Below are 23,902 nucleotides of genomic sequence, written 5' to 3'. Positions count from 1 at the left end.
TATAAACCAATCGGGAATTGCCGAATGATGATAGATGACGCGGTGGCGCTGTATAGAACACGTGCACATAAACCAGCTCCTAGTCTCGTTATTTAAATCGGATTATATATATAGCAGTGCACAGAATGATAACACTAAGCAGAACAGGACAAGGAAGAAAAAATGCTAACGTACTATGTAACTCGGTGATAAATGCGCAAAGTCATGATAACTGCAACAACACTCCCCAATACCCCTTTCATATCACCAACCGAAAATATTGTATATGATGCGTGGCATGTGCTGCCCGAAATGACCTCAGCGAGCCCGAAGGGTTCGACGGAGGAAAGGGATGAAAGGAGCACGTTCCTGCTCAGCTAAGTACTTAGAAAAATAGATACGTTGTGATAAAAACGCCAAGCGCAATAATAACAACCACCTGTAGTGGAACGCCTTCCTGGTGGATAACGCTCTCATGCTCCACCATGGTACCGACGTCAGATCCCGCATACGTCTCTCCGTCGTCTGAGAGTGCAGATGTATGTCGCCTCCTGAAGTCCGAGGGTGCGATCGAGGTAGGTGCAATTGACTCTGGCGCTAGAGAGCTGGGATCCGGCACAGCCGCAAGAAGATCCCGAAGCCGTTGTATCTCGTCTTGAGCTGCAATATACTTCGCTTCCAACTCTTGGTTGATCGGGAGCACCCGTGCAGCTGGAGGAGAGGGTGGCGGTGAAGGTGAATGCACATTGACGTTCACAACGCCGACTCCACCACTGGTAGATCTCTGGAAATCAAATTCCTCCCGATAGAAAGCAGCCTCTTGAGAACTGTTCACTTCTCGCTCCGGTGCAGGCGGTGTGGCGGAGCGCTGAGGTTGCACGAGCGGTGCAACTTGAACAGGGTCATCGTAAGAGAATTCTGGCATATGTGGAGCAGGGCGTGGCTCTGAATCCTTAAGAGTTGCGTAAGTCTGCGTCGTATTCAATAATTCGAATACTCCCAAGTAGTCGAAACACTCACAGATGGCCCACCAGGCTGCTCTGCAGAAGGGCGGGAAGGCATAGGGGGCTCCACATGTCCCTCGTCCTCCTCTTCAACAGTTTGTCCTTCAGGCGGGAGGTATACAACACGGAGTTTTTGTTGATAAACTCTCCACTCATCTCCAGCACCTGCTTGCGCGTTCCACTGCGGACCAATATGAAGATGATAATAAGATATGCATAGAGAAAGACTTACGAATTCCTGTAGGTCTCTGGTCTCCTTTTCGGGCGTGATGAGGGTACTTTGAATTAGGAACTTGTCCTTGCACTTAGTCGATAGAGGTGGTTCGTCTTTCATCGGTTGTAGCATTACTGTTGAAATTGTGAACAAAGTTGCTCATGGATTAAACATGAGGCACATACCGGAGACATCGACACTTTCACCAGGCTCTATCCTCCCAGAGTTTGGTCGTACGCAGTACAACTACGGAACTTGTAAGCTACAGAAACAACTCCCTCTGTATCTTTCTACTCACCTTGGGTGCTGTAGTCTTAACTTTAAATGCTACTGGTTGTGCATTTTTATTTGTGATAGTTAGAACTTGCTTGACGAGCTGCGTGAAAGGTCCTGAACGAAAAAAAGATGAATTATTCGACGGGCGCTTGAAGTAGAAAATGAGAGAAGACGCACTGTTGAAACCCAACGCATTGTTGGGAATAAGATGGACAGACATAGTTAGGAGAAGTGCGCAACGAGGGCGACAGTGGATATGAGGGAGGTGAACGGTACGTATTCGTTTGGGCGGAGTTGAAGTTATAGTGTACCACCTTTATTCCACCCGTGGCGAGGATCACACAAGGTCAAATAAGTAACTCGTGGACTGTGCGTGCTCGCCACACACCACGACGTACTGTCACCAAACACGCATTTATCTGCTCATACATCATATTAAAGCTTCATCGGTCTCAAGCACCCGCGCCGGCTAATGGTTTGCTCGAGGTAGACGAAAGGGTTTATATCTTGACTTCAACAGGCTCAAAACTCACTGCCATCACAGCCGTTCATCGCATTTGCAAACTTGCCTTGGCTATTAGCTGCAATTTCGCCGTGCGTTTGCATGCAGGCATAGCAGGCGGTGACTCATCTCGCCTCCAGGGCGCATCCCTATTTACGAACAAGTGGTCCACATCGTCCTGAAACGGTATATATTTGTATAACTCTCTGTCAGTTGGGACTCATTCAACGCGCTGTAATGAAATCATATAATCTTGGCAGACAACACGGCGAGGCTGTGCTCGCGGTATAATTCAGTATCGGCGTCAATTTACCACTTGCTGTCAGTGGCCGCCATTCCGTACGACAGTGGTGAATCTGAACGCAGTGCCGAGGTAAATCGGGTTTGCATTTGAATTGATGAAAACCATACTTACCAGAGCCAGCCTGATATGTCATGAGTGTCGAATCCGATCAAGTGAAGTGAGGGGTGGGTTATGGGCACACGGCTAACTTGCAAAACATTTCATATCGAAAACAGATGGACGTTTGCCAAAATGCTCCTCGGGGGTATCCAGGCCTGTACATATTTCATAACGTCCTATGCAACAACGACAACGTTTAGTTCATACACCATCATTTGGATTGCGTCAGTTTTGCGTGGACAAGCCAAAGGTCAGCAACCTCCTTCACTTTATCAATGATCTCTTTGAGGGGACCTGAGCTTACAGCATCCCAGTGTGCCTATGACCAATAAGCAGGTGACTCGGAGGAACTAATGTCGGAATTACCTGCACACTCTCCCATCCCAACACGCCGTGAACCACGTTAGGCTTATCGACGACAGGCGCCCAGCTCGAGCCATAGAACTCGGGTGTTCCTTGAAGCTTATCCTGAAGCTGTTCGACGAGAGGTTGCAGCGCGTCCATATTGATACCCTCTTTGAGAGTGAAAGTGACAAACTCCGTTACTGGTGCAGAAAAGATCCGACTAGGGTCGGAAAAATGGACAAACATATGGGTAGGTTCGGTCGTATGGATTTGTTTAACAGTTTCTTTTACAGCCTTGAAATCGTCTGTCTGGTGATGTGCACCATGCGCAGACAAGGAAGCCCACTCTGCCAGCAATTCAGCGCGATTGAACTAGTGTGTCGCGAAGTTGGCCTACCGAAGACCCAGAATGCATTACTTGGATCCTCAACCTCGAGACCATGGTATGCCCTTTATCGATCAACGATAAGCCAGCATGCTTCAAGGATGAATTTAGTATTCACTTAGAAAACCCATCGATTGTCTCTGCTGAACTCTTGGCTGCAAGCTCAGAAACGAACCGAGAGGGATCCTGGAGGTAGGACGGAGAGGGCTTGAATTGCATGATCTTTGTGACGGGTTCCATGATGAGCGGTGATTGAGAGGAGACTGAAATCACTTGATTTAAATATGATAGAAACGGGCCAAACGATGGGGCAGTTTCTGCAACATTAGGGCAGAGCCTCGTGCACGATGCACGTGGCAATTGGCAAAATGGCATGTAAGGCAATTACCATGAGCATGGCAGAAGTCGGCAAATGCAAATATCGTGATGCAGCAGGCAGTTCCCTGTAAGTAATCATACCAGTGATACTGGGCGATTAGGTGCATCGCCAACGATTAGGAATCGTTAACTCAACACCGGGTGACGGCGGAAAACATCAGATAGCATCTAGAATAATGACCCAAGCTCAATCAAGCACGGTAAGGAAAGTTGAAAGAAGGCAGGGCCACAAGTGACTTTGCGCTACTTGATGCATAAAAGTTCGAGGCATGAGAATGAGAATCTACTACGTGGCGTCCAAATTTTTCGGGACTCATCTTTCTTGCTTCGTACCACGACTCGCAAGGTCAATTCTACTCTCGTTTCATCGCGTCCGCCCATCGCTCCCTTCAACAGAATGATCTCATTCCAATTAAGTAGTGAATGACAAAAATCCTGTTATGACCACGCTCCCTCCAGTGAGCAGGATCATCGGCTTTGAGCCTTTGACGCAGCCTGCCAAGTGATCTGATTTGTAGCGGGTGGCATTTTCAACGCAAGTAGTGTTGCAACCTTCTTTTCTTCCATGCTGTCAGTGCCGGTATAACAAAATTGCTGTGTTTTGTTCGTCCCATCATACAATTTAGCAGGATCCTTCCACCTCATATTTTTGAAATCGAGCCTGCCCCTGCCAGTTCTCGTTGCATCCGACTTCGTCATTGCAATCCCAGTAACCCGCAACCAGGAGGTAAGTCGGGCAAGAGTCGGCCTATAGTGATACTAAAATTAAGTAGGGGTCCGCGCACTTTCAGCCCAGGCGGAAAGAATTGTCAAGTGATGTCACTAAATGAGAAGCTATACACAAAAATAGGAACAGTCGCAACAGCATCTCGTACACTTATGACTCATGAGAATTCTCTGTCCCCCCATATTTCCCCCAGCCGATTCAGAGGCTCAAATGTCGCTTTTGGCAAATGCGGCGCTGAGCGCTGTCCTTGAGCATCAGGACAGACCTGGGCAGTCATCCATCAATTTCCAAGCCAGCTCAATGTTACCGAGTCGTGGCCAGAAGTGGCTGCGAGATATCTCACAGTCGTATTTAGGATACGGACTTCCTGGCCCGGGGATTGATTGATTGATGCGCGATAGGACTTGATAGGGCCATATGACCTCGTTTGAAGAAGTCTGTAGTACTAGGTGAGCAAGTATTAAAGGAATGCTGACAGTCTTGAGAATAGCCGTTTCTTACATGATTGACCTCCAGAGAAGAGTTGTCATTATCGGCGCTGGGTAAGTATCGCTTTCGATGTGATTCTATACCAACTGAATATACGCTTGCAGTGTTGGTGGGTTGTCCCAAGCTATTGCTCTCAAAACTAAGCTCGGATTTCACGATTTTACAGTGGGTGCATTCATATAGCGAGTGGTATGATCGCTGAGTATGGTATTTCAATAGATATACGAGAAAGGGTCTGAAGTTGGTGGGGTGTGGAGGGTACGTTGTTGTGACGAGCGACATGTTCTCCTCACAATTTTTTGCACAGGCCAACACATATCCTGTATAGTCAACGACTGAAATTGCAGAATACTCACCTCAAGGCTTCTTCTAGGGATGCTCGTCGGATGTCCAAATTCATTGGTACAGCTTATCAACAGACCTTTACCCATACTGGAACAAGTCGCATGGCCTTCAACCGGAGATTCAAGCCTATTGGATTAAGCTCTCGAAGAAATATAATCTATATCCACATATCGCGTTCAACACAAAAGTGTTATCTGCCGAATGGGATGATGCCAAACAGCAGTACACTATCATCACAGAAGATGTCTTTTCAGGCAAGAGAATGTCAAGCGTGGCCCATGTCGTGATATCTGCCATTGGTAACTTGGAGGCCCTAAGGATTCCGTACGAGATCCCTGGAGTTCAGGAAGTTTCAGGGTATTTCGTTTCATTCCGCACAGTGGCCAAGCTCGATAGATCTGCGGAATAAGCGTATTGCAGTGATTGGAAATGCCTCCTCCGGGTGAGTCACACGGCGAATTCTGTGCAGGTAATCGGTGGTGACATACAACAAGAGCACAGTTCGTGCCACATCTATCTGAAGACCCGTCTGTTGAAGTAGTTAACTTCATCCGTACCCCCACCTGGTTCAACACTCGAGTGAGATTCTTTGTACCTTGTTCGATGACTTCGACGACTAAACAAATCATCTAAGCCACATATTCCGTACTCGGACACCGAGAAATGGATATTTTCCAACATTCCTCTTGCAATGCGACTGCACCGAGCTTGGATCATGTTCTGGGTCAGACTAAGCGTTACATGTTTCTAGCTTGCTGACGTTGGTCGTAGTTCGATCTTCCCTCTATCGTACGCCCGAGTGACAAAACACTCAAGAAACGACGTGAGGTGAGCTGGCTGTGGAAAGTCTTGGGACATTCATTTCAACATTTTCTGCCAGGTGATGACGAAATACATCCTCGATAGCGCGCCGAGTAGATACCGTGGTTATATGATACCCAATTATCGTACGTGTCTGATCAAAGAACTTTTTTTGTGCTCACATGTTCCACAGCTCCAGGTTGCAAGCGGACTGGTTCGTCGGCAGTGCTTGAACTTAGAATATGTTATTCCTCATTTCAGTTCATTCCATGCAGTCGCAAACAGTGGTTACCTGGATATTCTTCATCGGCCTAACTTGACACTGAACTTTGACGGAATTGCCAACATAGTAGAGAATGGCATCATCACAAAAACTGGTATGTATGGGCCGTCAACGACATCATCACCCTCCTCACATTAATTTAGGTGAACTGTTGCCATTTGATGTAATCGTATACGCGACTGGTTTCACCGGCGTGAGTGTTACCCACACAGATCTAATATTCCATCAGATGCCAACTGCAGAAACAGGATCGATACCCAATGCACGTTCGAGGCTTGAATGGAGCTACTATTCAAGGCTATTATGATGCTCATGGTGGCCCTACCGCATACCTCGGGACTACAATTCCTGACATACCAAACTTTTACATACTAGCTGGTGAGTTCACAAGGGACATGCTATTCTCAATTTGTTACCTGACGTATTAATTACAGGACCCAATACTGGAACACCAACATCGTCGTTGTTTGTGGAAGAAGTTCAAGTAAATTCAGTGTTTTTTTTGTGTGTTTCTACTCAAGTTTGTCACAAGATTGGATATATCCTTCAACTCATAGAGCCGGTCCTCAGCGGTTTCGCTTCGTTTTTCACCGTCAAAGCTTCACCCACGGATGCGTATAATGCCAAGGTTCAAGAACGAATATCCCGCTCGGTGTTAGTGCAATGCTACTCCTGGACACGTACGAACGGCACAGGGAAGGTATTTAATGCGTTCCCTTGGGCTGTGACAATTTGGTGGTGGTGGCTTCGCAAACCGAATTGGGATCATTATGTGGCAGTCGGCGCCGAGAAATGGGTATGGGCAAGGCGAAGAAAGACTGTTAAGAACAGTTTGAAATGGGCTGTAGTCTTGACGCTATTGTGGTCATATATCAGCGGCTCTGCTCAGACGACATGGTGGTGAGTCCATCATTGTTTTCGATGCCTATCAACTAAACAATAGATAACTAGGCAGCGACTATCTATGGCTTATGGCTACTTGAGCAAGTTTAGCCTTCGTTTTTGAGCGCCATAATATCTTGTACGAAACGGATCGTGATTATACAAATCAGTAACTAGACAGCTTGCATCCTCTTTCCTCATGGGCAAGATCGACAATCGAAACAATACGACAACAGCTTTTTTCAGTATGTTCGTCGATCATTGTGAGGATGGTCCATTGTTCGACAGCTACATCATTTGTCGACGTGCAGTAGTGCGACACGTCCATCTCAGTCTCCAATATGTATGTGCAAACAACAAATTCTGCCAGCGGCTCAGACCTGCGATCGCTCCTCATTATTATAATACTTTTGTTCTCTCACCACCATGTGCTCTGTTCATGTCGGGGTCTCTCGAGTCTCGATCCTGAAGACAGTACTGGTGTAATTAGTTAAGACTGTGGTCCCTCAACAGTTACGCCCAAAGGATTATCGCGGACAAGTATTATGTCGACATATGGCGAACAATGGTACGTTTAGCAGCGATTCTCGGCTTTGACCCAGTTGACGCATGATATAGTGCTCAACACGTCTCCATGTTACACTGATGCATTAGTGAAGCATCCATTGACGGGTTCACATTTGGCCTACCCTCGGGGGCTCCAACACGAGCCCCAACCTAAGCCATGACAGTTCGTTTGATATGCGGAGACAGTAGAGAAGCAAGTTGTCATCGCAGTCAGTGGACCGTGAGTTGAGGACGGGGGCACCCCATGGATTCGGAGAACAACCAGCTCCAAACACAACCTCGTACTACATATGAAACAAGCGCAACAGTCAAAAGTGCAATGTACAGGACATGACGTCACATACAAATATCATCAACAAAGCCCGCTACAAATCAAATCACTTGTCAAAACCAATGATCCTGCTCACTGGACGGAGCATGATCATCACAGGATTTCTGTCATTCACTGCTTCATCGACAGTATCATCCATATCATCATCCTCATCATCGCTCTCGGAGGCTCTTCTGGCATGCTTCAACCCGAACATGCTCACTACTCGATTGATGTGGGCTTCGGATTGCTTGAATGTCGGCGGTGCACGAAGCGAATTAGCGCATGCGGAGAGCTCCAGGACCAATTCACCGTCCAGCTCGGTAGTAAAGAGATCAAATATATATCTCCTTACCGGCAAACGGTAACGTTGTGTCGAAATGGCATGCAAAGCACGGAAAAACACAGAAGGTGATGAGAATGCTGATCGGTATTCAGGTCGAGACTTCATCCTGCGGTAGTTGATAAATCACAGAAAAGTGCAAAACCATTGATATAGTTTACCTGGCAAGTGATCTTGATGCAGCGTTTGCAATCACGGTGTTGCTTAGGTTTTCTATTGCAGAAATTACCTCCAGGTCCGTATGGGATGTTGGCGGTATGAGCCGATAATCGCCGTCCCCCCTTACACCAACAGGATCCCACGCGGGTAACTGGAAAGCATCAGACATACAGTACAGTATAGATGACTCTAGTGCCTCACTGAGATAAATTTATCCAGATCCAGGGGTATACACAACCCGGTCGGCACCCCAAGTGGTGACAAGGTCGCCTCCCACCGATAATCGTCTAGAATTTCAGCTCCTTGAGATGTCGAGGAGATCAATCCAAGAACGAAGAAACACGTCCTAGAATTGTGTTTAATGCAAAGAGCAAAGCACTTAACACAGTGAAGTGCTTACCCTCGTACTGAAGGAATAAGAGAGTGTTCAGCGATCTCTAATATAGCGGGAATAATTTCTTCCTCTTCCAAGAACGGGAGGCCGCCCTCAGTGGCCCCGACATTCCCCTACAGTATTATCAATGGTCCCATTTGAACGTGCACTGAGAAGGCAACGCACCACTGCCCACAGGATACTTTTTAGTTTGAGAATCAACTCCAGATCCTCACTCTCAAGACCGTGCTGCTTTATGAAATGAGAGAACTCAGAGAAATGACCCTTTTCGCTAAGAACTTGACAGCCAAGCTCAGTTTTCGACATTTCCCCATAGAAGTGGGGTGGAACAACCCCGTCGAAGGCCCTGAAGTCAATCTAGTCACACTGCAGCTGCATTGGAGAGTGGCACATACAAGACATCTTCATCATCTTCTGCGGCCTCTGAGTTGAAGACCTTAGATAGGAATATTTCCACCTCTACGACGTAATAGATGTTACGGTCCTGGATAGGCGACAGTCAGAATAGTATTATGAATAAAGGAAAACACAGACATGAAACCACATGTCCATCTCCCTGTCGATGTAACCTGCGCTGTACAAGTAACGAAAGCCCATCGGAGTTGACATGAATCTAGTTTCAAGTCAGAACCTAAGCTAAAGGCAGAAGAGCACACAGACTTGAGCAGTAACGGATGTCCAATTTCTCCGAGATGGTCCATCGTTGGTTGCATTTCCACGACAAGTTGCAGTACTTCCATAGCATCACAGGCTTCTTCAAGGAATTGGATCGCCAATTCACAAACCTCTGGTGCTTGATCGTATATTTGAGTCAAAAGAAGACGTAGTGTCCATGCGACTGGTGTAATTGAGTCTCGTATGAGATCTCCAAGGTGATTTGTCGCATAAAGGCGTGTGCGCTGTGGAAAGTATATAAAGAGAATGGACGGTGCATTGACCGTGGTGTTGACTCACGATATCGCTCGATGTGAGAGCTTTCGAGAGCACGATACGAGGATGTCCATCGCTTGATATCCAGTAAATGACAGCTTCTATCAACACAACCAAGCGCTCACATCGTATAGTCCAAATTCGTAATCACAGCGGTGATCAAATCTTCGCGATCGCGCAGCTCGCTAAGGTGATAGAAAGCAGTAAAAAATTTGAACTTTTCCATCAGCCTAGGGACATCCATCAGTTAGACATAGAAGGGGTTGCGAATGGCTCACTCGATGCCTTCTGCATGCTTGCTCAAAGTTCCAAGCATCTCAAAGTAGCCATAAGTCAACGTTTCCGATAGCCTGTACTTGGAAAACATAGGGTCGGATTCTGATGTGCCGTTGAACTGCAAGACATGCTGACATCAACAAAATCATGAGATCGACTCGATAAAGACATACAGGGTCCAACTGAGCAAAACACTTCACTATTTGCTTCAATAAATCATCTTCCGAAGCAAGAAACCGGATCCCGTCTGGACTAGCCAGTAACGTGGTAAGAAGAGAACATCCCAAGCGCACCCAGCGAACATTGGGCTTGCAATTTACGATCAATATGGAGCATCTGGAACAAGACAATAAACTACCTGTTTCCTTGGAAGGTCAGAGAATCGATGGGTGAACGGATGGAAAAAAGATAGTAGTCGTCGCATGAATCTTGCTACTTTGATGGCTTCCTCCAATCGCTTTGGATTCAATAGTGGCCCTTCGATCAACTCTTGAAGCATCTCAAAGTTCCACTTCGCACTATCTTTTGTCAACATAACCTGAGGCAAAGTCAATCTGACCCACAGCACGGACCCGGAAGCAAACACACCTGAGTCTCGAGCAACGATGACTGGAAAGTTTTATCGTCCATCTGCATCCCCATCTTGATTTTAACCTGCTCGACTTGTCTCTGTCCTCTCCGGACTGCGTCTTCAGCGGAATTTGCCCTATGATACCAAGTAAACATATTTCTCCTGGGCATTCACAAGCGCTCACCTCGGGCGTGCATTCTTAACGCTAGGTTGTAGTCTCAAGCGGTTGCGATTGAAGCTGTCAATTGCGGAAAGAGCGGATGTCCCGACTATCCTGTGCTCTCCTCGGTTATAATCTGCTGCCAGATTAAATACGCGAGGAACGGCCTAAAACGGATTCAGATTCCAAAAAAGATGATTGGATGCAGACCGCACCTGTATCTTGGCAGCGACACCTAGGGGAAGTACTCTATTTGCCATATGCATAACTTCGGCCATGAGTAGGGTTGCCTTGCGTGACAAGTTGGAGCCAGTAGTGCATTCTTCAAGCATTGCCGTAAGCGCCTGTTGGCTGTTAGGTTAACTATATGTATACAATGGATATATGCCTACATCAATCAGACCAGCGTCCGTAAATACGAGGACGAGAAGGGCAATATATTGATCAGTAAGCTTTAGTGTTTCAGGAGCCTTCTCTGGAAGTTTCTGATCTGAGAGCTGATCCGCAAAAGCTCGAGGTTTCCGGTACACTGAACTCAACCATGAGTCACCAACAACCTGTGATGGCTAGATGACCTACTTGTGAGCCGTCGACCATCTATGAACGTTTTATACCATTGCGGAGCCTTGATATTGAACAGATCAAAGAACATATCCAGCACTATTTCCTTAAATCGATGTGAGTTTTTGTCATCCAATACAAACTCAATCAACACACTCTTGTCTCAAGAGACGGTATTCGTAGCGTATTGACGATGGACTTGATCGCGTGTTGATCCCCCAGACAGAAATACATCAACCCTATAAATCGGTTCATGCTTGGACGGAGAAAAGGTCACAAGATACCTACCGCTCCAAGTTCGTAGCATCAATTGTATGACCTTGGTACAGCTCCGCATACGATCTGCGTGATCTGTACCCTTTCCGTAAGCATCTGTGATGGCAGAGAGAGCAATCTGGTAACACAGTAAATTCGTGAATCCCGAGAAGGACGGCCTGCCCACCTCCAAGTCAGTTCCAAGATGTAGGTATGCGCGAGTACGAGGGGTGTCAATGATGTGCAAGAATGTGGCTGCTAATATTGGCCCGGCTTCGACTGGACCTTCACCTAGGGCATGCAAAAGGAATCGAATGCCTCCAGATCGCGCCACGAGATCAATGTCAATAAGAGCTTCAATATTTTGATCAGATGCAGGGAAGATGACAAAAAACACATTCTCTCACCCATTTCAGCAAGGGTTTGTACGCATATGGGACGAAACGGATCTTCAGCATGCTCAGCAACTGCTACAAATGCTCGCATAATAGGTTCCGAAAGAGCAATCGTCTTTGTTCCGGTAATGCCGCGTCGATCTCCAGGTTCGGAAACGATGTCGACGATAGTACGAATGAGTTTAATGACTTGTTCCCTCTCTATGGCATGTTTGTTATCGCGTGCTAGAGATCTATTTGAATAAATGTGAGATTCCTATAGAGCAGGGCAAAATAAACACAATACTTCACAATGAACCACTCCAGAGGCTGTTTATGCAGCTCCTCTGCTGAATCTGAATCGACCAATGCATGCCTGACGAGCCGATATGCAGCAGCTCTGCAACGCATAGAACATCGATCAGAGAGAGCAGGAATTATCCTGAAAACTGGCATCAGCAAGGACTGAGGAAGGCGTGTAAAACTGCCCACGCTTGAACAACCTCAGGTAAACTGATTTCGTAGCGGACGCGAAGATTGCGTTGTAGAATGGAGACAAAGCGGTTCATTATATCTATCCTGGACCTGTCATTATCTGCTGGGGAAATACTACTCGTGGATGACGGTGACGAGGGTGATGTTATTGGACGTGAAAGCGAATTCAAGGATTTGATGCAAGCATTAGCCTGAGCCAGAGCTGTTCTGAAATCATCTACCGCGAATGTCAGCTTACAAGTCAAAACGAATAATTTACAGACCTCTGTCCCTGTCATCACTGTCTGCCCTGAAACGAACCCCGACTGAAGGAGCCTGACCAGCGAATTTGCGCCGATTTGCAGGAGCTCCGTTCTTCCTACGCCTGCCTCTGGATGTTTCTGGTGTGTCTTATATCAACTGTTTCAATGCGATTCGTGAAGAAAACGCACCAAGTTCTATCTTTCTCGTCAGAGACTCGATTTCGCCTGTCGCCATCTCGAGCTCCGATTCCACTTGCAAACGCATCGTCTCCTATGGGATACACTGTAAATTAATCAAATATAATGTAATGGGACATACGTTCAAAGGTAATTTGAGAAATCTCTCGGCGCCCTCCTTGATTCTATTTTCCCGCTCCAGTAATGCATTGAGGGTATCCAGCTGGTAGGTAAATGAGCGCTTTCTATTGGCCAGCCTGAGGTCGAAACAAAACAAAGGAGTGATCTACCTGATCATCGCAGTCCCTGTTAGTCCCTTCGGTGTCATGGAGCTGGTTCGTTGGGTCCAAACCAGTAGACTTTAAAGATGATGAGACATTAGCTGTTGTACCAGAGTTCTCCTGATCGATGCTGGTGGGCATCAACGCCTGCTGTGGACAGTAGTGATATATAGATAAAGTTGCTGCAGGTCCTAGAGTAGTAGTATTGCTGTATTAGCAGCCGTTAATGGTACTAACAGCCAAGACCGCGGAGCTTTTTTGTTGTTTGTCACCGTCTCAACAAGTGTTCTCTTACGACTCCGAGTCATCACTTGTTGTACCCACCTGCAGTCCTAAAAGTTCAACAGTCTCTTCATCAGCCGCATACCCCATACCTCGACATCGGCAGTGCAAGCTCAAGTAACTATGCGGTCACTATCTGCAAATTGAAGTCATCGGCGGAATCTAGTAATATGATTACTAGGCGATCACGATAGCCCGGCAGTCACATCAACCATTAGGTTTCCAGCACCCGAAAATCTACTCGTATGCACCTCGACCTGCGCGATTTCAACGATTGAGATCTATGCATGCTTGAAGTTTTTTCGAGCACAGCTCCAAACTTGGGTCTGCAGCGGCTTCACATCGACTCTGTCAGTTTGTGCGGTCCTGATGTACGTCGTCGATCTCGAAATTTTGCTTCAGTCAAATCATATTCAGTTGGCTACTGTATTCACCGGATCACTGATGATGATATCTCAGCGTTTCTTCGTGTAGACGAAGACACACCGAGTTATCGTGCTTAGCGTCTTGCCATCTGGCATATTCGGCCAGTCAGACATGTTGCTCGCAGTCTTTTCGAGGTTTATCAGTTTGTCTTGGTTCTGATGCATCTTCTGTAGTCTATTATAGTGCGAGTCAAAGGTGAGGCAAAGAGTTGAGTCATAGTAATCGGCGAAGTCATGCACACCAACAGATCCTGGAGTTCCGTCAGCCTGAGGTTGCGAGGAATAGCACCAAAATGCTGGCCTCCTCAGGAAATAAAGTGATACTAGAACCTCTTGTTGAATGGTATGTTGTCTCCTGCTTTGTGGTGATTGCTGCCAATAAATTCCTCGTTTACACAGTGACTGGAGAGGACACAAAGGAATTGCTGAAACTAAAGAAGTAACACCTACTGTCTTGTCCGCATCTCGTCATCATTGTCGCCATCACTGCCAACGAAGATGGTGCATACAATGCAGGAACGCATATGAGACTTGGTGGCGCTCGTGTTCATGATGACAATCATTCTTTACACTCTAGTGTGCATTGTGCTATGTTACGTGCAAAACGTGGTCATGCGAATAACGTCGCAAGTGGCTTTGACCCCCCAAAACATCGTGGCATGTTTTTACTGTATGACTTGTCTGCCTGACTTATGCTACCTGCTTTTTACTTCAAGCATGGTTGTATCGAATGACAACACCTTAAATTTGCTTGGCTGTTTGCGTGTTTTCGGTAGACAACTTGAAGTCCAGTATCAAAACACAATGATGAAAAAATAAGTAAGATCGGAGGACAATTCCAAATCAGCGGCAGCGGGCCAGATACGGTGCGACATGTGAAGTTTCATCACTCGCGAATGCAAACCATGAACACCCCTTCACCTGTGCATTCATCGTTCTCATCTCAAGCCTGACAAGACCCTCTAACACACCTTCATAACGAGGTGCACGTCAATGTCCTGAAGACTGTGCTGAACACGAACATATGGATATGAAATGAACGCCTCGACGCTGCCCTTATCTTGCACGTCACCGGATACACACTGTGCAACCTTGACTGCGGATGACTCGGAGAGATAGCACGTCCTAGTCACGTTCTCGCGCGGCTTGTTCGAGGGCTAGAACGCGTGTTTTGTAAAGCCATCGACGCACTCAATCTATCCTCAAAACTACCCGTGCCTTTGCTTGCTTCACATATAGGTAGAAGTACTCTCCCGGTGCCTCTATTACCCGCAAGAAACCGTACCACTATGACAGCGCTCGCACCAAGGGCGAGAGCCTTGACGATGTATCCCACGTTACCGACACTACCGTCACTTGGAGGCAAACTAAACACAGCTGTGACATCTCGAGTTTTGAGAACACTTGCTTGACCCAGTTGATCATGTCGATTTGAAAAACGGAATTACCAAGAGACGAGTTAAGGATGTCGATATCGGGGCCAGCCTAGACAAAGAGCCTGCGGCGGTCTTTATCACTAGGTCGCGTGTCGACAGCCCAGCCGCGGCGGCATACAGTTGCTTGCTGTGGTCCTTACTAGCCAGCGAGCAAATTTGGTTTTTTTGAGGTCGAAACGGATGAGGGAAGTAAGACGATCCTGTTCGTCGACGATGGTGAGTTTCTCCCTTTTGGGGGCACGAAGGCTTCTGTAAGTGTAACACCTTGAGGTGTAGTGCCAAGGGAAGGGTCATGACCTTGTGGATGGTGTCTCCGGAGACTCCGCATAATCCAAAACGCCCCATTGTAAGCATGCCTTCAATAGTGTGATTGGGAGAGAAGATGATAGGATCCGTGGAGAATGGCACCGATACCACCTAGCAGGGCGAGACCAATGGATGTGTCTGTCTTGGCGTCTTTAGGGCTACTCATCAATGGACTGTTGAGAATGATATCTGGTCTCAATGTCATCGGAAGCAGGAAGATCGATCTCTCCAGTGAGCATAGAGAAGTCATGACATGCGAGACCACCGTGGACATGAAATTCCGCGAGATACTTGACTGAGAAGCCATCTGGTCGTTTGTAAGTTGCAAGAATGAGCAACCTGTGAGGGAGCCCGGAGACAGGAGACTCGAGAGCGCCTATTTTTGCTAATTCGTGTCATCGGCAAATACCGAGGTACTGTAGAATTAAGGTTCAAGCCACATTTGCCCAGTCCTCGATCCTAAACTTACAAGCCCGCGCTCGACAACATCCTCAAGGCTCAAAAATGGGTGCGCCATCATCGTCTGTATTCACTAAAATGCTCACCGTCTCAAAACAGTCCGCTACGCCGCCGCCGCTCTCGCCACCAATCCCGAAAAAAGTCTGTCTTGCACCTTGATATCGAGCCCAACACTCATATAACTGTTTGGTCTTGTTCAGCCGCCCGTGCTCGGGGCGAGTACCTCCGCACGCACTTCAAGAACATGAGGGAAGTCGCTGCGGCCCTCACAGGTCTGTGTCCAAGTCATGATGATGGTTATGCGCATAAACCTCATGATCAATTCAGGCTTAAAGCTGACCAAGGCTTACACCTACCTATCTGACGTCTCGGACCACAAACAAGTCATCCCTTTCCGTCGGTTCTCTGGTGGTGTCGGACGGGCTAGCCAAGCCAAGCAATTCAAGACAACCCAGGGTGCGTCTCGTAATATTAGACAAGGGACTATGGAGATTTGACCTTCGCGATATACGATAGGTCGTTGGCCCGAGAAATCCGTCAAGTTCATCACTCGCCTCCTCAAAAATGCAGAGTCAAATGCCGACGCAAAGAGCCTAGAGCTCGAGGACCTTTACATCAAGAACATCGGCGTCCAGCAAGCACCCGTACGTGCATCTAGCTCTAGATTCCAGTTGATAGCGTAATTTTGTTGACATCTCATAGAAAACTCGCCGCCGCACGTACCGTGCACATGGTCGTATCAACCCCTACCAAGGCCACCCATGCCACGTCGAGATCATTCTGGGGGTTTCAAGTGAGGAGGTCGAGCGGAGCAAGGACAAGGACGCTGTTGGCGTATCATCCTTGTCATCGTTGAACCGGAGACAGGTTGCCAGAAGGAGAATCGAGGCTGCACGGGCTTAATGTAATTCTCTCACATATTCGACACGGCTTGTGATGCAACGATACGCGACAGCACAAAGGCCATGTTTTGTATGCACCTATGCATATGTTATGACACCATACAATCTCATCCGAATCGCATTCACAACTGAAATATTTAGCAAGAGAATGAGCGTTTATGGACAACTACAGTGCGATAACAGGAAAGCTAATGAGTGGACGTGTTTGTACGTATATGAAAGCAACCGAAGCAAATGAATGTGTGGGGACCAGATTAAACGTTGGAATGACAAGCAACAAAGCATCGACAAGAGAAATGTACATAGTGAACAAAAGGATACTAATGCGTACAGACTGAATCATAAACCAGTCAATGAAGATCGAGATGAAAAGTGGGCAATAGCAAAGCGTTGACAAGGGAAATGAATGTTGTTACAGATAGACACTGCATTTCCGGTTCCTCTTCTTCTCCAGACGTTGGCTTTAAAGGGTCGTGAGTTCATGAACGTCTAGGGCAGAACACAGAATCATACCTTTTGTCATAAAGGACATCCTCCCATTCCAATTCTGGGCGACTAAGGTAAGTGCATATGACCTCCTCCATCCACTGGCAGACGTAATCCACACGCTGGATGTGATAGGGGGTATGACATCTCTCCATGTCTATCGCAATGTGAGTACTGACTAAGAGGCACACGAGCAACAAACATACCTCTGATAGCCCGTGTGAGAGGGCGGTAACGCCTTAGGTTGATGAGCTTATGTCCCGGCGCATTTGGGTGATCTACACATTCCTCGTTACCACACTGGCGCTTTACGTCACCTACGAAAAGTACTGCATGAAGGCATTGTTAGAGGCACGGGTCAAGTCATCAGTGTCTTTAAACGTACCAAGAGTGGGCAGAGTGGGTCCACAGCTACTTTGAATTGCTTCCTTGTAGGCCTTCATTCGGGTTGTGTGGCTGAAAAAGACACGTAGAGTGAGCAAAATCTCTTCGTGCTTGGCACCAATGTTCTGTGGAGTAACGTGAGTGAGAGGACAACATCATAATGTTAGGTACATACCGATAAAGAGCCAACCAAACTCTGTCTGTCGCACGCAGAAAACAATGCCCATGAACCAGCATAATTTCTGAGGATGTGACATTCCTGTAAGTAAAAGGCTGCGTCAGCCAAGGTTACGATTGTATGACAAGACTGACTTGAGCCCATTCCAAGACAAACTGAACCTTCTGGATGCGATCCTCTGTCGACTGCGCAGACACGATGACGTCCAGTGCCCAAAGGTGAAGAGCCTTCTCAAAGGAAGCATAGGTGGTCACCTTCGCGCCAGCTTCACTGGAAACGCCATAAGTAGACTTTCCAGTTGCTTCCTCCACCCAAAAGCGTGCAGCATCCTCGGGCTGGAATTCCCGGTACTTCTCCCACAAGAGGACGGTAAGTTGATGAGCCAATAGTTCCATTCCGTGCGGAGAAGCGAAGTTCGACAACTTAATCTTCGCATAGTCCCCCTTAACCATTGCCTTCTTGTTGCGAGGCTCCCATAAGCTACAAAGCTCTTCGGCTGGCGAAGAGCCTTGGATGAGTTGAACCGTCTTCTCAAGGCGACGTCCGTAGTGTTTTTCAGCGCACGCAGCGTTGTGCAAGGTGTCGATGAATTTCGAGGAAACACTGCGGGGGAGATCTCGAGAGAGATCGGAGAATGCGAATTGCAGGAGGGGTGCGAAGACCTCTTGGTCTTCCGAGTGGCGCCAATGAAGATCGACCCACTGGTTAAGCAGGCGAGCTACACGCATCTTGACGTGCATGGAGTGAATGGAAGCTTGGTCTGGAGACAAGCGACCAGGCAAATCCTCCTTGTATCGCTCCATGAAAGCCTTGAGAACGAGTGCTGGAGTCGAAAAGTAGCGGAAGCAAAGGAAGAAAACATCTGGGAGCTCCAGGTCGTCGTCAGAGACTACCGATGTCAGATACCTGACAAGGCCCTTCAACGAGGCAAGCTGAAGAACACCATTCTTGTCCAAGAAGAGTTCCGTGCTATCATCTGGGTGAGGAAAGGAATTCTCCAGCTTGCCATCAAGTATTTCGGAAAAGAGGGCAATCGAGTTTCTAATATTCGCAGTGGCGCGAGCATGCCCTCCGCGAGCTGCGAGTTTCTCAACAGGTGCCACTGTGTCCGCCTTTGAAAACGAGATTTTGCGGCGCAAGTTGACTGAAAGTGGCCCAAGGATGGCAGCCAGTCCCCGTTTCGTGTGTCTGATCGTCAGGAGCTTGTCAGGAGAACCCAGATCTTCCACCTCTTCGACACATGTCCTGTCTGTCGATGATCCTTCGCTAGACTGGTGAGTATCTCCTGACAGCAAAGAATTTCGGCGGACTCCACTGAGGTCGTTGCTATCTTCTTCCGCTTCCGCTGCTTCTACCTCCTCTTCACATTCTTCGGGAATGTCAGGAAGAGGCTTCAGTTGCTGCATCTCGCGCTCGGCAACTTGCATAAACCTTTTCAGGCTAGACATTATAGCGTTCAAGTATTCGAGAGCCTGCAAAATAAATTGCCTCCTGCAAACAAATTCAAATTCGAAGTCCTTATTGTCAAGGAGCGGCTGGACATGGCTCATGAAGAGCAGTTTGTAGTGCCGGACTCCGGATTCAGCGTTCTTGTAGCCTGAAGCGTCCCGAACGTCTTGGGGAAGCTGAGACATGGAGCGTAGGATTGTAGTCAAACCGTGGAGAATGATAGGGGACAAAGAACGCATCGATGCAATGTCATGTGCGTCCGCGGCTTCGCGGAAAAGTCTGACGGGATCGAGGATTGCTGGGAACGTTCTTTCGATGTCGAACTGTGGGGGGTTGAGAGACAATATACAAGTCGACGAAACAGCGGTGTTGTCGCCCACAGTGTAGGACTTCGAGAGACTTGTGTTTACTGCGGTGGCCATTGGGACAATACAGGTAGCAGTGCGAATGGTAGCGAGAGCTGGTGGTTTAATATAACATCGGTTTTTGTGGTGATGCTTGGATTGCCACTCATTGTGTGGTTGTGGACGTTGTGGATGTTGTGGACCATAGTTTTGATCCACAAGTTGTGCGTGTCGGCTTCGGTATGAGGGAGCGTGTCCACATGGAAGGCCAATGCAACAACTTGTATCACAGCCAAAGCAACTTCTTCGTTGAAGCGCATTGTGGTATTTTATGAAGGAAAATTAAGGCATCACAGGCCTTGGGCCTGAGCTTTCGAGCAGAGACCTTTCGAACATGATGATATTAGACGTCACATCTTCATTCTAAGTGCGGCGTACCGGTAACAACTTCAGAATGACCTAGCTGGAAAAAGCATCTGAGGCCATTCGAGTCATAATAACGCACTGAGTCCTATACAATCTTTGGAGTTAGTTCTCTGGTTATGTGAGCCTGTCGGTGCACGTTCTGTATTATAGCCTGTGTAAGAAGTTCAAGTTGCATTCGATGATGTGATGGTGAATATTAATGTGACAAAGCACCATTGACAAAACGCTTGAGACCGGTTGTATTACAATCACATGCCGCTTACTACCAACCGAGCGCCGTACTAGAAAAGCGTCGTACTACTATAGTACTATTCTTGGTCTTTTACTGAAAGTTATCCCCACCGCTCATCACATCTAGTTTGCTTGCTCAGCCCGCAGACCTTCACGCTTACCACCCGCTTCAAATTCTCATACCAGTCCAGGCTCATTGTGTTGCCTAGTACTTACATCTCAACGCAGACCTAATACTCCAGGAGCATTCAAGAATACAATTTAGACAAAATGATTAGAACTGCATTGACTGAACTTCTGGGCATCCGTGTGTAAGTTAATGTACGTCTGCTGTTCGGAAGACATATTTACGTCTTGTTCCGCTCTCGACAGGCCAGTAGTACAAGGGGGTATGCAATGGTAAAGTCCATCTACACCGGCCACGTTCTCTCAAGAATGATCTGATTGTTGTACACAGGGTCGGAAAACCTCCACTTCCTGCAGCCGTGTCGAACGCGGGAGGTCTTGGTGTGCAATATTGCTAGCTTGCCAGCCGCATACGCTAAATTTTTGCTGTAGGGTTAATCACCGCACTTACGCAGCCGAATCCCGAAGCTTTGCGCACTGCGATTCGTGAAACACGCGCAGTAACTGACAAGCCCTTTGGCGTCAACATTACAATCCTACCCTCAATTAACCCACCAGACTATGAAGGTTTCGCGCGTGCAGCTGTAGAAGAGGGTGTCAAGATATTTGAAACAGCAGGGAATAACCGTGTGTAGTCCCATATTCTTATCAGTTACAATGATTTTGACACGAGTCATAGCGGGAAAGCTCATCCACTTCTTCAAGTCGCATGGGTGCATTGTGATACACAAGTGCACCACGATTCGACACGCCAAGGTTCGCTCCCTGTTTAATCAGATGAAGATGCATATGCTAAAGTGGGGCATGTAGTCCGCAGAACGACTAGGTGTCGACGTTGTGAGTATCGACGGTTTCGAATGTGAGTCCCTCATCTACCTGTTCAAATTTGATCACGACAATATTGTCAGGTGCTGGTCACCCTGGAGAGGAGGATATTGGTGGCCTTGTTCTGGTACGCTTTATCAGCGGTCATGGCTACCATTACATAGTAACAATTCACAGCTTGCAAGAGCCGCGCAAGAACTCAAAATACCCTACATTGCGTCGGGCGGAATCGCAGATGGCCGTGGATTGGCTGCTTGTCTCGCACTCGGTGCCGCTGTGAGTACTGTACCTCCCCCATTATAATCTCATTGATCACTTGTACGTGCAGGGAGTGAACATGGGTACACGCTTCATGTGCACAGTTGAGAGGTACAGTAGCAGCACCGCAACTTAGTACTCTTCTCACTCGCGTTATCCAGCCCTATCCACCAAAACATCAAAGAGAAAATTGTCGCCTCCACCGAATATGATACCACCCACATATTCCGTACCTTGAATAACACCTCACGTGTTTTCAAGAATGTAGTCTCACAGCAAGTCGTTGCTATCGAGCGGCGGCCAGGTGGGGCGAAGTTTGAAGACGTCCGCGATCTTGTCTCGGGCGCACGAGGCAAAGTTGTATTCGAGAACGGTGATCCTGACTACGGGATTTGGACTGCAGGTCTTGTACTTGGCTTGATCAAGGATATCCCGACGTGCGAAGAGCTCTTGTCGCGCATGGAGAGGGATGCAGAAGAGATTATCAATGGGATGGCCAAGCTAGTCAATGCGAAGGCTAAGTTGTAATGTTGTATACCTCGTTATCGTGATATCACCTTGTTGTTTGTTTTTCGTAAGTAGCAACTAACCTAAATGGTATGTCAATAAAGCGTCTCGACAAATCTGTCAGCCCTTGTTGAATGGGTGATGCTATTGCACTGACTCCTTGTTATGGCAGGCAGTGTCATTGATAACATGGGAACAAGTGTACCACAGCTCGGTGTGCAGTCCCCCGCCACTTATTGGGATTTACCTTTTAGCTTGTTAATCTCCCTTCTTGACGTTATCTTCTTTATCACCATCGACACCACACGTACCGTATCTTCTTTGCTTCTTGACCATACGCACACTCTCCGGACAGTGTTTTCTCCGGTATCGTATATAGTCTTGCGCGTCTCATTCCCACACCTCAGTCTTGTTCTACGCGACATACTGAGGTGTGTATATTCACTTGCATGTATCTACTCGTACTGATGTACACTAGCGTATCACCCCGCTAGGTACTTATGAATGTTAGTCTTGTTCTACGCGACATACTGAGCGTATCACCCCGCTAGCTTCACTAGCGCGTATACCACTGACGTGGTAGGAACACTTTATAAACACCTGTTGTGCCATTATCGACTGAAGAACTTACGACGCAGTGAATGAATGAACATCTTGATGCCCTTTGGACTGTGTGACCGACGGTCACATCGTGACTCAAGTCACTCAACGGCTGATACCCCTTTCAAACAACATCGAACTTACATCCTACCACCATGGCCTCGCCCACCGCTTCGACAGTTGAAAAGCTCTGCCATGACATTGGAAAGGTACTTTCTAAATTTCTATGTGTGGCAAATACTATAGTCTAATGTATTTAAGGTTATGGGTCTGGCAAGACAGAATAATGTACAAATTCACATGTTGGAACAGAAGGTCGGAGAGCAGCAAAAGGAGATCGGCTTTCTTGAGGATAAGATCTGTGTGCTTGAACATCAGGTCACAGACCTTTAGTTAGAGAACACTGTCCTTGAGGTGAAGCTTGTGGAGGTGAGTCCAAATATTACATGACATAAGATAGCGGTCTTGTGAATTCGACGAACGTCACGTGCCAAACGTGATGAAAGAGTGACAAAAGACAAAAAATGTAATAACTATTGGTCAGACCCTTTCTACATCAATCGCATAGTCAGTTACCTCAGTAGTATTATTGTGAACATTTCACGTTATTCAAAATGAAGAGAAGTGAAGTGGAAAGTTTTTAATTCCAATTTCAAAGTGGCTGTCAGTGGCACAGTACTATGCATGATACTCCGATGCAGTTTTCCGTGAAGCCGTTACCATCCTCTGCCTAGAAGACACATGGGCAACAGAACACGCTCACAGAAACATTCAAGAGACAATCTAGTAATAGCACGGGCTCACAAAGCATCTACTAGTAGGAAAAAACAAAAGACCTTGGACATTGAGCAAGAAGGTGCTATACTACACTTCGTACACTAAAAGCTAACTTCATTATGATACAGTGACCGCATTTTTTGGGACCCCTATTGCAGGTTTTCACTCCTATCATGCTTCCTGTGAAGATGTGCCTGATGAAGATGACGAGGACAACATAGTTGCCATCTGTGGAGTGCGTTGGAAGGAGAATGATCAAACAACAGTTCTTCTTGAAGAAATCATTGACTCACCTGGGCCAGTCATTGACAGTACTTCCCATGTTGAAGAAATAATGGATGTTGAGATCGAGGTCGAGAGTAGCTCTAGTGATGATGAAGCCGACAGTGACAG

The 23,902-nt window shown here is 47.2% G+C and overlaps 8 protein-coding genes across 8 annotated transcripts; 3 read left to right on the top strand and 5 right to left on the bottom strand.

Moving 5' to 3' along the window:
- Position 1: 1 nt before the first annotated feature.
- On the bottom strand, positions 2–1,787 carry EDB93DRAFT_1224393 (PapD-like protein). Its single transcript, XM_041451190.1, has 6 exons — positions 1,651–1,787; positions 1,496–1,587; positions 1,383–1,443; positions 1,216–1,331; positions 1,000–1,164; positions 2–949 (listed from the first exon to the last, which is right to left on the bottom strand). The coding sequence occupies exons 1-6, from the start codon at positions 1,691–1,693 to the stop codon at positions 365–367; spliced, it is 1,062 nt and encodes a 353-aa protein (XP_041309269.1). The 5' UTR covers positions 1,694–1,787; the 3' UTR covers positions 2–364.
- An 802-nt stretch (positions 1,788–2,589) lies between these two features.
- Positions 2,590–3,348, bottom strand: EDB93DRAFT_1082595 (uncharacterized protein; the record flags this gene model as incomplete). The annotated part of the gene is made up of 4 exons (XM_041445694.1): positions 2,590–2,697; positions 2,745–3,070; positions 3,121–3,173; positions 3,236–3,348. 4 exons carry the CDS (start codon positions 3,346–3,348, stop codon positions 2,590–2,592), a joined length of 600 nt encoding a protein of 199 aa, XP_041309268.1.
- A 1,366-nt stretch (positions 3,349–4,714) lies between these two features.
- EDB93DRAFT_1249032 (uncharacterized protein) lies at positions 4,715–7,114 on the top strand (the record flags this gene model as incomplete). Its single annotated transcript, XM_041452794.1, has 17 exons — positions 4,715–4,755; positions 4,807–4,867; positions 4,922–4,960; positions 5,010–5,024; positions 5,076–5,404; positions 5,468–5,489; positions 5,549–5,626; positions 5,682–5,771; positions 5,819–5,875; positions 5,928–5,994; positions 6,042–6,062; positions 6,124–6,225; positions 6,275–6,324; positions 6,380–6,509; positions 6,566–6,615; positions 6,664–7,031; positions 7,087–7,114. The coding sequence occupies 17 exons, from the start codon at positions 4,715–4,717 to the stop codon at positions 7,112–7,114; spliced, it is 1,548 nt and encodes a 515-aa protein (XP_041309267.1).
- Positions 7,115–7,957: 843 nt separating this feature from the next.
- Positions 7,958–13,249, bottom strand: EDB93DRAFT_1249031 (Rapamycin-insensitive companion of mTOR, N-term-domain-containing protein; the record flags this gene model as incomplete). The annotated part of the gene is made up of 28 exons (XM_041452793.1): positions 7,958–8,342; positions 8,395–8,543; positions 8,594–8,738; positions 8,793–8,899; positions 8,952–9,132; positions 9,182–9,270; positions 9,321–9,399; positions 9,447–9,685; positions 9,741–9,792; positions 9,842–9,946; positions 9,995–10,110; positions 10,166–10,300; positions 10,351–10,530; positions 10,581–10,698; positions 10,748–10,890; positions 10,939–11,067; positions 11,116–11,252; positions 11,303–11,390; positions 11,441–11,523; positions 11,573–11,678; positions 11,727–11,893; positions 11,947–12,167; positions 12,221–12,355; positions 12,406–12,625; positions 12,672–12,788; positions 12,840–12,921; positions 12,970–13,050; positions 13,118–13,249. 28 exons carry the CDS (start codon positions 13,247–13,249, stop codon positions 7,958–7,960), a joined length of 3,921 nt encoding a protein of 1,306 aa, XP_041309266.1.
- Positions 13,250–14,777: 1,528 nt separating this feature from the next.
- On the bottom strand, positions 14,778–14,966 carry EDB93DRAFT_1082753 (uncharacterized protein; the record flags this gene model as incomplete). The annotated part of the gene is made up of 1 exon (XM_041445711.1): positions 14,778–14,966. A coding segment is annotated over one exon (189 nt), but the record flags the coding sequence as incomplete, so codon positions are not given.
- A 1,056-nt stretch (positions 14,967–16,022) lies between these two features.
- EDB93DRAFT_1136698 (ribosomal protein L22/L17) lies at positions 16,023–17,059 on the top strand. Its single transcript, XM_041449172.1, has 6 exons — positions 16,023–16,065; positions 16,116–16,157; positions 16,217–16,288; positions 16,344–16,472; positions 16,533–16,660; positions 16,719–17,059. The coding sequence occupies exons 1-6, from the start codon at positions 16,062–16,064 to the stop codon at positions 16,917–16,919; spliced, it is 576 nt and encodes a 191-aa protein (XP_041309264.1). The 5' UTR covers positions 16,023–16,061; the 3' UTR covers positions 16,920–17,059.
- A 234-nt stretch (positions 17,060–17,293) lies between these two features.
- Positions 17,294–20,053, bottom strand: EDB93DRAFT_243583 (ras guanine nucleotide exchange factor domain-containing protein). The gene is made up of 6 exons (XM_041455829.1): positions 18,101–20,053; positions 17,964–18,047; positions 17,790–17,913; positions 17,611–17,733; positions 17,432–17,561; positions 17,294–17,379 (listed from the first exon to the last, which is right to left on the bottom strand). The coding sequence occupies exons 1-6, from the start codon at positions 19,835–19,837 to the stop codon at positions 17,331–17,333; spliced, it is 2,247 nt and encodes a 748-aa protein (XP_041309263.1). The 5' UTR covers positions 19,838–20,053; the 3' UTR covers positions 17,294–17,330.
- A 346-nt stretch (positions 20,054–20,399) lies between these two features.
- Positions 20,400–22,228, top strand: EDB93DRAFT_1136692 (uncharacterized protein). Its single transcript, XM_041449171.1, has 9 exons — positions 20,400–20,815; positions 20,874–20,923; positions 20,975–21,169; positions 21,222–21,298; positions 21,353–21,401; positions 21,451–21,494; positions 21,545–21,643; positions 21,696–21,736; positions 21,787–22,228. The coding sequence occupies exons 1-9, from the start codon at positions 20,736–20,738 to the stop codon at positions 22,151–22,153; spliced, it is 1,002 nt and encodes a 333-aa protein (XP_041309262.1). The 5' UTR covers positions 20,400–20,735; the 3' UTR covers positions 22,154–22,228.
- The last annotated feature ends 1,674 nt before the right edge of the window (positions 22,229–23,902 follow it).

Source organism: Suillus bovinus (assembly GCF_016758785.1).
Source record: "Suillus bovinus strain UH-Sbo-P2 chromosome Unknown EDB93scaffold_17, whole genome shotgun sequence".
In the NCBI taxonomy this organism is placed as follows: domain Eukaryota; kingdom Fungi; phylum Basidiomycota; class Agaricomycetes; order Boletales; family Suillaceae; genus Suillus; species Suillus bovinus.
Note: the sequence above shows the minus strand (reverse complement) of the source record. Positions and strands in the feature narration are given on the sequence as shown.